The following is a 14,882-nucleotide window of genomic DNA, read 5'->3' on the forward strand; positions in this document are numbered from 1 at the left end:
TTTCCATCCAATAAATTTGTTTAGCACCAACAACAAAAAAAACTATTTACACAATTAAATGCAATTGAGTTGGTCCAACATGATTTTATTAAATAAAAGTTTAAATACATTTGTATTTTTATTGAAGTTTTATTTATTAAAGGTCTGGTAATATCATGTATGTCTATTATGTGTTGTACATTTCAAAGTCCCTTAGTTTTATTTTAAGTTAATGAACTGAAAGAACTAAAAGAGCTATTTATAAGCATGTTTCATCAGTTACATATACAGTTGATTGAGACTGATCTCAGAACTAATTTTAGGACAGTTATTGCTCACTGAGCAAAGTAACAAACTGCATTTTTACTAATTAAGCAGCCAACACGTGTTTCTGCAAGGTGGTAATCTCAAAACCTAAAGCACTACAAGAAACTCTTCTAAACCTTCAAACTAAAGTGAAGATTGAGTCTTTCTATTAACTTTAAACACCCAAGATTACTTTTATTGTCAACATTTCCATCTCTTCATTCAATCCCACGCAAAGCATGCTGAAAACTACAAGTCGCCTAACCAGGTAGTTGGACCAACACTATTCCTTCATGTTGTCCAAACACAAAACGCTTAAGTTAACTTAATCATTTACAAATTTAAGTACAGTGAACATAAAACAAATTAGTTAGCCAAAGAAATGACAAGAATTGTGTTGTTTCAGCTCATTTTAAACAGGTAGTTTAAACAAGCAGCAGTAATCGTTTTTTAAGAGTACGATTCAATTGCATACATATTAAAACAATATATACAAATATATGAAAATAATATAGAATTATTTAATTAATTTATTTGAATAATTTATTGTCTTTCCTCTTCTGCACCTTTGGTGTAAAATTGTACATTAATTCAGTCTTGTAAGTAATTTACACAGTAAAAAAAATGCAGGATTCCACCCAATTAATTCATGTGGTCCCAACTCAAATAAATTAAGTTAATTGGTTTTGACAGATTGAAGTGGATTGAACATAACACAATTAAGTTGTCCCCAAAAAAACCTGAAGAATTGTGTTTGAGCTTATTTTATGTAAGTAGTTTTAACAAGCAGCAATATGTAGTGTATGCAGTATGCACCCTAAAAATGCTGGGTTCCACACAATTCCTTCATGTTGTCTCAACACAATTCAATTAAGTTAATGTAATTGTTTTTAGAAATTTAAGTTGATTGAACATAAACCAAAGTTATCCCACAAAAACCCTCAAGAATTATGTTGATTGATCTCATTATAAATATAAAAACTCAATATAAATTTTTAAGTGTGTGTGTGTGTGTGTGTGCGCGCACGCGAGTTAAGAGTAAGATATTAAACTAATATATTACTTATTTCTCCAAAACTGCATAAATGAATATATCAGTTTCATTTTTGGGTGCACTGTCCCTTTAATGTGATAAAGCCAATTCGGCCACTGAGAAGTTAATGCATGTCAGTATCTGTGTCTACTATTTATTTGGCAGTAAACCTCGCATGAACGTTCTGTCTGAGACTCTAAGCAACAGACTGGAGTTTATAAACGGAGATGTCACGTTGATGATTGATTGAGTTTTTTCCCATTTTCTTGCGCCATTGCTCCATATGCACGCACACACACACACGCACACACACACACACACACACACACACACACACACACACGCACACGCACACGCAAACACAAACACGCAAAGCCTCATATTCATCCCTCATTCTGCCTCTGCCTGCGGTGACCTTCACTTCCTCTGCACCTCATATTCTCTCTCAGCCTGGTCCACTGCTAAAGGCTCTTTCTCCAATGAATCAGCTGTCTCCCTGGTTGTGTTTTTACATTTGAATGGTGTTTTGCTCATTCTGTTTGTGTAATGGCGTAATTCTGTCAACTGTGTGTAATGTAGTACTTCTGTGATAATATAAAGTACAGTCAGCTGGTACAGTGTGTGCAGCTTTTGCGGGAGATTTGGATTGTAGCTTCACCAAACATTTGCCAATCACTGTAGATCATCTATATTTATTTAAAGTAGACATATGCCGATGTTGAATACACACAAGATTGATATCGTGGTCTCTTCAAAATGCTGTGAATAATTATTTATTATTTTCTTCAGTGTCTTTCCATTTCTTAATGGTTTTTCAAACATTACATTTTTTACATTATGGCCTATACAACATTGAATATTCTGTGCTATTTATAGGCCTCTTGTTTGTTAACTCTGTAAAGTAACTATTAGTGGATTCAGACGAAGAGTAAATGCCAGTTGGGGACTTTTCTCTGAGTGATTGTCATTTATAACTCACAACTGGAAGATCAGCATTCATCCTGGATCTTGTTTCTTCTTACTGTCATGTCTTTCAGTAATAGTTGTCACTAGGCAGGATTTTTCTTCTTTCCACAAAAAACTCATTAGATTGGGTCTTGGCCGTTGGAGGCAAAACTACACCTCAAGCCGGGAATAATTAGTGCAGTAACCACAAGACTATTGGTGCCAACAGTGTAACTAATTCAATGCTCCAACAAAGACTACATGATGCCGTTAATAGCAAAATGTGAACAATTAATGAACATTCATGCTAATACTAGCTTAATTAGTCACCTTGCTATGTTGCAGCAAATGTTGAGGAGTGAAAACAGAATTTATTTAAATTTATATTGATTACGAATGAACCAAGTGGAATGGGGATATTTAGGCATTAATCATCAAGTGGACTGTATTTGAATGACAGCATTATGAAAAGCGAACAGAGATATGCATTGAATTACAGAGACGGTACATCTAAGTGGGTCTGATATCATTGTTTTCATTGATTCATACATTTTCTTTTTGGCTAAGAGAGGTCGCCACATCAAAATGAACCGCCAACTATTCATAGCATACCAAAGCATACCTAGTGTAGCAGCAGGGCAGGAGCAAGCTGAACTTGCGGTCTAGGCAAAGGACTGTCAAGCCAGCCTGATCTCACAAGAAAACTTTTTTTTTTTTACGTTTTGTCAGTTTAGTGGCTAATTCGTACGAATTTGTACGAGTTCAGTCATACGAAATTGTACACTTTTAAAAAAGGAGGCGTGGCACCTAACCCCACCCCTAAACCCAACCGTCATTGGGGGATGAGCAAATCGTACTAAATTGTACGAATTAGATAATACGAATTCGTACAATTTAGCCACTAAATCAAAAGTTACGAATTGCCGTCAAATTGTGTTGGTCACGCCACCCTCAACCAGTGTTGCCAGATGTAGCTGACTGATTCTAGCACAGTCATCTGGAAATCACGCTAAGTTTGGGAGAGGGGGGGGGCGGGTCTTAAGGGGGTGAGTGTATCAGAGGCCAGCTAGTGAAGTGCTGTACAGGTAAACCTCACTCCTCTGACCTATAAAGGTGCTCTAGCAACAGATGTTTCCATGCGGATAGTCGCCAGTTCGATCCCTGCTCAGAGCGTTACTAATTAATTGTGTGGAGCAGGACTGGCGGGGTTCAGGGCTTAATTTGTGCTGGAACAGCCAGGTCAGAACAGCACCTCTGAAATCTAATCCGGCACCTCATTTTATCGATCCCCCTTGTCATACCACCTGTGGGTGTCTAGTTATTAGTTTTGTCCCGTTTGCAAAAATTCAGCAAATATTAAAGTAAAAATTATACTTTGCTTTTTGTCAATGACTAAGCACAACCAACACAGAAGTCGCTATCAAAACATGCACTTTTTTATCAATGCGGTGAATCCATGTAAACTAAGCATATAGGATACTTACTATTAAATAAAACTATTAAATATATATCTTTTGCCTTTATGCAAAATTACAAAAGTTCCGAATGACTCAGCTCTGAAAATCCAATGAACATTACATTTGACCACGCCATTAAGTTGGGATTAAATTGATGACATAGTCTTGTTGTGACAAATGGTATGTATTCATGAACAAGAAACAATTGACGTTTAACGAGAACTTGTTTTGTCAGTCGACATTTGACACGTGGTGCGACCAAAATCGATTTTAAAAAGACAGGGTACTTGTAATAAAACGATATGCTATACATAGTCGAATCTGCAGTCTTTTGAGCTGAACCAGGCATAAGAAAAGAGGAAAGAGCGCTTGAGGATATGATGGAGAGATTGACAGCGCGAGACGGAAGGAGTGAAAGAAGGACATGTGATTGACAAGGCAGATATTCAGCCAGACGTGACGCGCACACGTCCCTTCATCCAAACTCTTGTCTTTCTTTTAAATCCTTCCTCCTTCAAAGGAAACATTCCTGCTGTCATTTAAACCGGTTTGTCTGGCCGGCCTTTCTTTATTTTTATTTCGCTTTTACTGTTGACATCCCCGCGCTGATGACTTGTGGACAGTGGCCAGCGCGCGCTCTCGGCCGCGTGCCAGACTTTAAACTGCCTGTCAGTGAAACACCTGCATAATGTGAGTGATCTGAGACACTTACTATATTTTCAGTAAACGCTGCACTTTTATGGTCGTGACAGGTATTTTGCGTCTGGAATATCTAGAATATGTCCTAGTGGAGATGAACGCAATGAATTGTTTTATACAGTTGCAGCGCCATCTAGTGTAACAGCAAGTTGTTGAACCAAAAGTCATTTATTTACTTATATTTTCATTATTTAGAGCCAGGGCTAGGGCAGGGGTGCCCAAACTTTTCCGTATAAAGGGGTAAAAACCAAACGTGATTGAGGCTAGTGGACCGCATGTAAATATAATTTCCATGGGTTATTTCCAAATTTATTTAATAAAATTTAAATATAACATTGCTTTATATGAACTAATACAGTATATATTTTTGTACATTTTAGAATGAACTTACTACAGTAAAAACAAATTTACAGAATAAAGTTACACAAGTTTTTGCCTTGATATGCTCACTGAAGTCTAGTTCTCTGTCCGTCGAGTGACAGTATTTACCTTAAAAAATCAGACTCATTCATTCATTCATTCATTCATTCATTCAGTGACTTTCCTTCAGGTTAGTCCCATTATTTATCAGGGGTCGCCACAGTGGAATGAACGGCCAACTTATCTAGAATGTGTTTTACACAGCGCATGCCCTCCCAGCTGCAACCCAGTAATGGGGAAAAGCACATATACACTCATTCACACACTTACACTATGGCAAATTTTGTTTATTCAATTCACCTATTGCGCATGTCTTTGGACTGTGTGGGGAAATCGGAGCACTCGGAGGAAACCAAAATCAGATTCATTTACAACATTTAATTGAAACATTTAATTTCAATTTGCTTTTTTGGTAGCTGAGTAATAAAGCGCACCAAACCCTCTCCATCATTCTTACTCTCTTCTAAGATGGGATGGTGGGCCAAATAAAAGGTTACGATGGGCCAACTTTGGCCTGCGGGCCCTACTTTGGGCATCTCTGATTTAGGTTAACTAGAATTTTTAAATATCATTAAACAGAAAAATATAAGACAATTTTACTCCAACTGATAAATAAAACAACTGCAAAAGGCCTAATTATAAAATATGAGATACAAGATTCGTAAAAAATACTTTTAACCTAGTGACAGAGGTTTGACATATTCTTAATAGCTGTAATTTTTTCTAGTTAATCAGTATGATGAGTTCTATAGAATTTTCCCCTGGATAATTCAGGGTAGCCTTAAATTCAACACTCACAAAGTGCCATTCACAAAGTCATTTGTACAACAAAATTCTTTTTAGATGATCATTACTTGTAAACTCTTGACGACTGAAACTAAGGAAAGTGCTTTTAAGGAATATGGAAAATATTACATTTCTTAAAATAAATTTATTTTGTTTTCTTAGAAGTTATGATTCAGTTAAAATCTGAATGCTGTGCGTTATTGTTTACAGAAACTAAATTGTTTCTGAAAATGACATAAGAGCTGAAACAGATAGATAGAAGTGCTTATCTACCACTAAAATAAATTATCATGTCATGTCATTTTTGTCCGCTTATCCGGGGCTGGGTCGCAGGGGCAGCAGTCTTAGGAGAGAACTCCAGATTTCCCTTACCCCAGACACTTCCTCTAGCTCTTCCGGGGGGATCCAGAGGCGTTTCCAGGCCAGTTGAGAGACATAGTCCCTCCAGCATGTCCTGGGTCTTCCCCGAGGCCTCCTCCCAGTGGGATATGCCTGAAACACCTCCCTTGGTAGGTGTCCAGGAGGCATCCGAAACAGATGCCCGAGCCACCTCAGCTGACTTCTCTTGATGTGGAGGACAGCGGCTCTACTCCCAGCTCCTGAAAAAGCGCCTCACCTTATCTATAAGGGTGCGCCCTGCCACCCTGCGAAGGAAACTAATTTCGGCCGCTTGAACCCGAGATCTTGTCCTTTCATCATGACTCAAAGCTCATGATCATGGGTGAGAGTAGGAACATAGATTGACCGGTAAATCGAGAGCTTTGCCTTTTGGCTCAGCTCCTTCTTCACCACAACAGACCAGTACATCGACCTTATTACTGCCACACCAATCCGCCTGTCAATCTCACGTTCCATCCTTCCCTCACTCATGAACAAAACCTCAAGATACTTGAACTCCTCCACCTGGGGTAAGGACTCTCCTTCAACCTGGAGATGGAAAACCACCTTTTTCCGGTGGAGCACCATGGCCTCAGACTTGAAGGTGCTGATTCTCATCCCAGCCGCATCACACTCAGCAGCAAACCGCCCCAGTGCATGCTGAAGGTCCATGTTCGATAAAACCAACAGTACAACATCTACAACACTACAACATACGCAATGGCGCAGTAGGTAGTGCTGTCGCCTCACAGTAAGAAGGTCGCTGGTTTGAGCCTCGGCTGGGTCAGTTGGCATTTCTGTGTAAAGTTTGCATGTTCTCCCTGCGTTCGCGTGGGGTTCCTCCGGGTACTCTGGTTTCCCCCACAGTCCAAAGACATGCGGTACAGGTGAATTGGGTAGGCTAAATTGTTTGTAGTGTATGAGTGTGAGTGAGTGTGTTTGGATATTTCCCAGAGGTGGGTTGCAGCTGGAAGGGCATTCGCTGTATAAAAATATGCTGGATAAGTTGGCGGTTCATTCCGCTAATGAATGAATGAATAATTATAATCATTAATCATATCCATTTCAACCTAAAGAAGCCACCGACCTGCTGTGTGAAACAGTCCTGCAGGATTTATAAACAGTCATAACTTGTGTATAAACTGTATGTGTTGTCATATGGTGTGCGGGTGGTCGAGTCTTGTGTCAGCATGCAAATAACTCTGACAGAGGAGAATAAACAGTACATTGAGCTGTTTTATTTCAAATGATCATTGGCCCTATGACTGTTATTAAATACTTCATGAAGATCTAAGTCTCTCTCTGTCTGTCCCTTTAGATTTTCGTCAGAGCGAGACAGGTTCTTCTACCGGAGCTATTGTTGGTGGGATTCTAGGTGTGATCATCCTGGTAGCCATAATTGCAGCTGTCATAGTGGTCGTCCGCAAGAAATACGCTGAGTGAGTACTGCAGTTTCTCAAATATCGTGCCTGTGATTGGTAAAAAAAGTAACTAATAAACAAACTGTTTTTGATTGTCTGTTTGTGTGTCTGTTTTTACAGTCGTCCACCAACTCACAAACCTCCTCCTCCAATCAAGACGGTTTCCTATTCAGACACAGTGAGTAGAGCTGGACGGTCTCTTCTTCATTTCTTCATTGATCAAATGCAAGTCAATTAATTTTCAACTACAGAGAGATAATAAATTAATTCTTTGAATTAAAAGAAGATGTTAATATCTGCAATTCAGGTTATTAATATATTCGGGTTGTTATAGGTTTTGAAAAGTCTAAAAATGTTTCAAAGGGGATTCTCATATACTGTACATGCATTTTCATTTACATTTAATCATTTGGCAGATTCTTTTATTGCTATAAAAAATGAAAAAGTGAAGACAATAAATGCTACTTTAATTCAATTTAATCAGTTAATCAGGTTTTGACCAACAAATTGTTTAACTTAATATTTGTAGTCAGTTTGACTGATGACTGTAATAAAGTTAAGATCATTAAAACGGTTATTTGATTCAAGTAAATAGAAATTAGGCAGAAATAAATAAATAAATAAATAAATAAATAAATAAATAAATAAATTATATTAATAATATATGATATATATATATATATATATATATATATATATATATTTTTTTTTTTTTTTTTTTTTTTTTAAGTGAATGGATTAATTCATCAAAGCAACAATGAAACATATGTAATAAATTGATAATTGGCTATTTTTACAAGATGCTCTTTAGATCATTTATTGTAAACTCTTGGAGACTAAAAGTAATAAAAGGAATTTTATTTAAGGAAGATGGAAATTCTTACATATTTTCAAATACATTTTGCTCAGCTTTTATTTTGTTTTCTTAGAAGTTATGATTCAGTTCAAATCTGAATGCAGTGCGTTATAGTTGAAAGAAACCAAATGGATTCTGGAAATGACATTAGAGCTGAAATAGATATAGATGTGCTTAACAAAAATGAAAATAAATGATATATTAGATATGTTGATTTGTTCCAGTACTGGGTTGCACTGGAAGGGCATTCGCTGTGTAAACATACTGTATGCTGGAATAGTTGGCAATTCATTCCGCTGTGGTGACCTCTGATAAAAAAGAGACTAAGTTGAAGGAAAATTAATAAATGAATTGGTAAATTAATTAGACATGATTTTTTTTTCATATATTTTAATTTTAATGTAACTTTATTTAGCTTTTAAAAAATAATTAAGCTTTTTAAAACACTTTTATCAGTGTAAAGGCTAATACAAACTATTTCATAGCCAAATTGAAATAAAAACACAAGATATAAAATGAAAGTAAAATGAAAGTTTATTTCATAATCGTAAATGTATTCTATAAGTAAATCTAAGTGATGATTAAACTATGCTTAAAAATATTAAATAAATATTTTATCATATATGAATTATAAAATAATGCATTATTATTAATAATAATATATTCTAAATATTAATACAAAGTAATATAGAATTAAAGTTACAGTGCTAGAATAGCTGTGATGGAAAGTAAAGATTTCTCTGTATATTCAGAAATGTGTGCTATAACTAAATCTGTTATATGACTGTTATTTTAATTAACTGTGTTGTACTTATTTAGGTTTTATTTACATTTAATTTATTTTATTAGGGCTTTAGTTCTCATTTTTATTTATTTTATTTTATTATTATTTTTTTTAACACTGTACAGCACAGCTTTTTATTTTATTTTTATTTCTTTGTTGTTGCTGAAAAAAGCAAGATTTTAGCATTTTACTAATGATTTCCAGCCTCAGGTAGTGTAAGTATAAGGCATACAGTTAAAAGTTTTCATTTCAATGTTTGTTCATTAACCATATTTATTAAGTTCCCTAAGCTCAGCATTTCACCTTTTTTTCCCCTCTTTTAAAGCCAAGCATCGGTAGACCTGAAGCTGACTACATCCACCATGAAACCGAGAAAGAAGAGCCGATGACAGTAAGATTTCTCTCCTTCTCTTTATTCCTCTAATTCTTCTTGGCACTTAAGATGGTAAATCATACATATTTAATAGCGTGTTCATTCTGCATGTATTATTCAGGACCTGTTACTCACAGATCATAATCATCTCCATTCTAGAAACACATCAAGCTCTTTGACTCTAATCACAACATCACAATCTCCTCTCTGACAGGATCTCTCAGCTTTCTATGATGACAAAGACCATCTGCGTTCCTCCAGAGACGACAAACAGACTCCTTACCATGATGACGGAGAGGATGGCGGGATGGCAAGAGAGGAAGACATGTATTACATCACTTCCTCCGTCGCTAGAGGGAGCAGCTTTGTGTCCTCTGGTGTCATTGTGTAGAATCCTGCACTACAAAAAAAATCTATGTTAATTTGCAGTTTTTCATATTTTGTGATTCATGTTTTTTATTCTTCTCCATTTATTTTTGCTTTTGAATTGCATTATGGGACCTTAAGCTTTCTTTCGACTACTTTCAACCTTGAAAATGTTGAAAAGGTGACTTTTATGAACATTTTGAATAGTTTAAAGTAATATATTGTTCGGGTTGGTGTTGTATATTATGATACAAAAATGTTACAATAATTTTACAGTAATTTTGATACAATACAGTAATTTTACAGACTTATTTCTTTATATATTATTTCTTACACATTATATTAATTCAAACTACTAAAATGTCAATAAAAGTTACTTTATTATACTGTAGAGTTAAATTTTCAACATCAAAAGTGAACAGAGCAGAGATCAACATCCCATAATGCAATTCACAATCGTAAATAAATGGAGAGCACTTGTGAATCACAAAATACAGAAACTGTAAATTAATCGCTATTTTTTACAGTGTACTACACAGGTCTCAAACTCAATTCCTGGAGAGCCGCAGCTCTGCACAGTTTTGGTCCAACCCTGATCAAACACAGCTGATCCAACTAATCAAGGTGTTCATGACTCTTTTGAACACCTTGAATTTTTGGATAAGCTGTGTTTGATTAGGGTTGGAACAAAACTGTGCAGAGCTGCGGCTCTCCAGGAATTGAATTTGAGACCTATGGTGTACTATAAACTCAACACTATACTGGTTATAATGTGACACTGTTTTGTTTTACGCTAAGACTAATTTCGCCATATTTTCCCAGTTGATTAAATTACGATTTGGAAACTTTTTTTTGTATTACAGGTTATGTTTGGGGCTGTAAATAAGGTGTTTATTTAAATATTTGCTAATTTGCATACATTTCTAGCACAAAAAATCGGAGCATTGGATGAAGTCAGGTTTAAAATACATGTTTAGTTTTTTTGTCATGTTTGAGTCAAAGGTTTTTACAGAGAATTTTTTTTTTTTTTATCATTTTATGATTTAGAACACAGGTGTCAAAGCCAGATTCTGGAGGGCCGCAGCTCTGCACAGTTTAGTTTCAATCCTAGTTAAAGGTGCAGTATGTAAGTTTGACACCCAGTGGTTGACTTAGGTATCGCATACCTGGATCAAAACAAACGCAAGTGCAGGTTGCCAGATTGAGGACCAACCAGGAGCGAGTCTGACGATCTAGCCTAAAGGCTGATTTAAATAGTTTTCTATATAAAAGCACCGGCACGCGATAGAAGGAATATTTTCCATATTAATTGTTTTAAACAACACCTCGAATTGATATATGAAGAGTTTAGATGAACAAACCTCTAAATGCCATTTGATACTTTCTTCTAAAATTAGCATTTTTCTCAGACTCTTGTTTGTAGGCTCAGTAATTTTACTTTTAAAGTGAAAAATGAGTTCTTTTGATTGTCTTTAAAGTGAAATAACTGAACATAAACAAAGGAGGCTCAAAAATGGTCTGTTTAGGAGAATACAATGTAATGGCACGACATTTTCAAAGCAGAATATCTGACTTAAGCGTTGTTTTTCAGATAAACAAGAATGTTCACTTGGCATGTTTCTTAAATATCTGCAAACAATTATTATGTATAGTCAAAAACCTACATACAGCACCTTCAAACACTCCTGATCAAACTAATTAAGTCCTTCGGTCATGTTTGAAACTTACAGGTAAGTGCATTGAAGCAGGGTTAGAACTAAACTGTGCAGAGCTGCAGCCCTCCAGGAACTGAGTTTGACACCTGTGATTTAGAAACTACTGCCAGAATTAAAAAACTTAATATAAATAGTATAGAATCAGGGAATATACTTCACACAGAGTATATACAGGGTACAATACTTTCACAATAAAGATATGAATATAAAATAGTCACCTGCTTTGAATGTTATCACTCGATTGACTCTGCGTTATCAGTGGTAATCAGCTGATAGATATGGGCCAGTAGGGGCCTTCTGCGTCTCCTGGTAGGCTCAGAAGGCTGTTATCATCCATCCACATGGTTAATTGGCTATACTAATAGAGAAGACTCCAGATCCAGATCTGTTTTTACATTACTGTGACAGTTGGGTTTAAGGTAGGGGTAGACGTTAATAAAATGCAATTAATGACAAATGTAATAAGTAATATAAATAATTATCGTTAACTTCTGGCCCAACCGTATGTGATTTATAGCTGATTAACTATGTGGATGGATGATAACAGCCTTCTGACTCTACCAGTAGGTGCAGAAGGCCTGTAGTGGCCCATATCTATCAGCCTATTCAATTGAGGGATAACATTCGAGTTGGCTGAAATAGTAAAGTTTGGTGTTTGTGTAAATCTGCTGAAGTGGAAATAAGAAAACGGCCCCTTTAACTAAAACCTACAGACACTAAATGATCAAATTTGACTACAGAAATACATTTTAGATGTTTCTTTTACATTAGTCTGAAAAAAAAAAAAAGCCTTTTAAAAAGCCAGTGGCTCACCTTACACTATAACGCTATATCTTGAAGACTTCGGTTAGAGAATGAAGGGATATTATTGAGTTCACATATTATGTACTTGTCTTTCTGTATCTGTTTACGGATTGTGGCTAATATTATTTTGTCTTGTGCCATTGTTTCAGGTTGTATTGTCCGTGAAGGTGTATTATATGATATGAAGATAAAATGAGTCGGGGATCAAAATACATTGTAGAAGGATTATTTTTTATTGCTGTTATTACTGCAATCGCTTGCTGCACTTTGAAATATCCTATTTTTCCCATATTATACTTCAGTGTTGTCTTGGTAAATGGCATACTGTAAAAATGTCTGTTAATGAACCGTTTTTCAGTTGTTTATGCTTTAGAGCTGCATTATGGGAACCTGACATTACACCTCAAAAATGGGCTGCCAGTACTTTTTCTGTTATTTTATTGATTCCCTGTTAAATTTGTATTCTTTTTCCAATATTTCTCAAGTGATGTTTAAGGGAGCAATACAATTTTAACACTATTTCCTATTATACTTTTTCTTCAGGAGAAAGTATTATTTATTTTAGTTTGGCTTTAATAAAAGCAGTATTTATCATTGTTTTAAATAATTAATTAAATTTTTATTCATTTATTCATTTTCTTGTCGGATTAGTCCCTTTATTAATCCAGGGTCGACACAGCGGAATGAACCGCCAACTTATCCAGCACGTTTTTACGCAGCGGATGCCATTCCAGCTGCAACCCATCTCTGGGAAAAATGTAATTTTTAATTAATACATTTTTAGGGTCAATTTTATTAGGCCCCTTAATTTTTCTTCAGTTGAGTACAGATCAAACCACTGTTATCTAATAACTTGCATATAGTTCACCTAATTAAGCCTTTAAATTGCCTTTTAATTAAAAACTTTAAGCCGAAAACTTAGTTATTAGAAAAAATTTGTTATTTTTAAAAATTTTAAAAATTAGTTATTAGAATTTGGTCATCAAAGCTATTATGTTTAGAAATGTCATGACAAATCTTATTTCCATTAAACATCACTTGGGATATATTAAGTATTATATGTTTACTACTTGAAATATTCTTTTCCAGAATGTTAATTGTCGCTTTATTTTCTATTGTACTTAAATATTTTAGGCTTAATAAACAGGGTAATTGTCTCTATTTGTTGTCTGCATTTATCAATCGTGTGTACAATGAAAAGGAAATCTCAAGGAAATAAAACTGCAGAGAACACAATCTCTCAGTTCCGCTTTGAATAATGATAATGATATGTGAAAGATCAGTATCTGCAATATAGAGGTTTAAAGAAGTGAAAAAGCTGACAGATTAGCGAAAGAGTTTTAAATTTTAATGATAAAATATAGATGATTTCTGGGAAAACATTTTAGACTCAGACAAAAAAGAAGAGAATAATATCACATTCAAAAAGTATCTAAAGTTTAAACAATGACCGAAAACAGAACAGAAGTTGTCAGTTTTACAAGTTAGGACATAAGAAATGTTGCTACAGCCTGTTTAATTATTTGTAAGAAATCGGCTGTATATATACACTTACCGGCCACTTTATTAGGTACATTTACTAGTACTGGTTTGGACCCACTTTTGCCTTCAGAACTGCCTTAATCCTTAATGGTTTAGATTCAACAAGGTACTAGAAATATTCCTCAGAGATTTGGTCCATATTGACATGATAGCATCATGCAGTTTCTGCAGATTTGTTGGCTCCACATCCTTATGTGAATCTCCCGTTCCACCAAAATTCTCATTTGGATTGAGTTCTGGTGACTGTGGAGACCATTTAAGTAGTGAACTCATTGTCATGTTAAAAAAGCATCATAAAGCGCAAATCATCTCAGACTGGTTTCTTGAACATGACAATGAGTTCACTGTACTCAAATGGCCTCCACAGTCACCAGAGCTCAATGCACCTTAGGGAAGTGGTGGAACGGAAGTTTGCATCATAGATGTGACAAATCTGCAGCAACTGCGTGATGCTATCAAGTCTATCATATATATATAAGGAAAAAACAGACAAGAAAATAGAATGTAACACCTATTAGGAGCAGATATGATGGAAGACATTTAGGCAGTGATGGAAATCAATGAAGCCATTTTCTCAATTTTAAAGTACACATTGAGGAAGTTATGGATAAATGCAGGAAAGCACAGAATGTAATGAGATGTTTGCTGGGTAAAGACTGGGGAGCTGAAAGGGTTGCAATGAAAAAATGTATAATGGTTTAATAAAATCAGTACTGGATTATGGTTGTATAGTATTTCAATCTGCTAATGTAAGTTTATTAAGGGAACTAGATAAAATTCAGTATAAGGCATTGCGATTAATAACAGGGGCTATAAGGTCTACCCCTACAGCAGCTCTTCAGACTGAAACTGGGGAAATGCCACTAGAAATTAGGAGAGTCCAATTGACAATGAATTATTGGGTCAATATACAGGGACATAACTCTGATCATCCAGTTAAGGAAGTGTTAAAACCTTGTTGGGAAAAAGGAAAGTCAGATATCAAGAGTTTTGGGTGGATTGTACCATAAGAGGCAGA

General features: G+C 35.4%; 1 protein-coding gene across 1 annotated transcript in view; it reads left to right on the forward strand.

Moving 5' to 3' along the window:
- Window positions 1–10,156, forward strand: part of si:ch73-22o12.1 (nectin-2) — a 147,827-nt gene extending 137,671 nt beyond the window's left edge. The window contains exons 7-10 of the mRNA XM_056474768.1: window positions 7,322–7,442; window positions 7,545–7,602; window positions 9,390–9,455; window positions 9,652–10,156. Of these exons, the coding sequence (XP_056330743.1) occupies window positions 7,322–7,442; window positions 7,545–7,602; window positions 9,390–9,455; window positions 9,652–9,828 (422 nt within the window). The 3' untranslated portion in view covers window positions 9,829–10,156. The remainder of the gene's footprint in view (window positions 1–7,321; window positions 7,443–7,544; window positions 7,603–9,389; window positions 9,456–9,651) is intronic.
- The last annotated feature ends 4,726 nt before the right edge of the window (window positions 10,157–14,882 follow it).

This window comes from Danio aesculapii, chromosome 16 (genome assembly GCF_903798145.1).
Source record: "Danio aesculapii chromosome 16, fDanAes4.1, whole genome shotgun sequence".
Taxonomy (NCBI): Eukaryota; Metazoa; Chordata; class Actinopteri; order Cypriniformes; family Danionidae; genus Danio; species Danio aesculapii.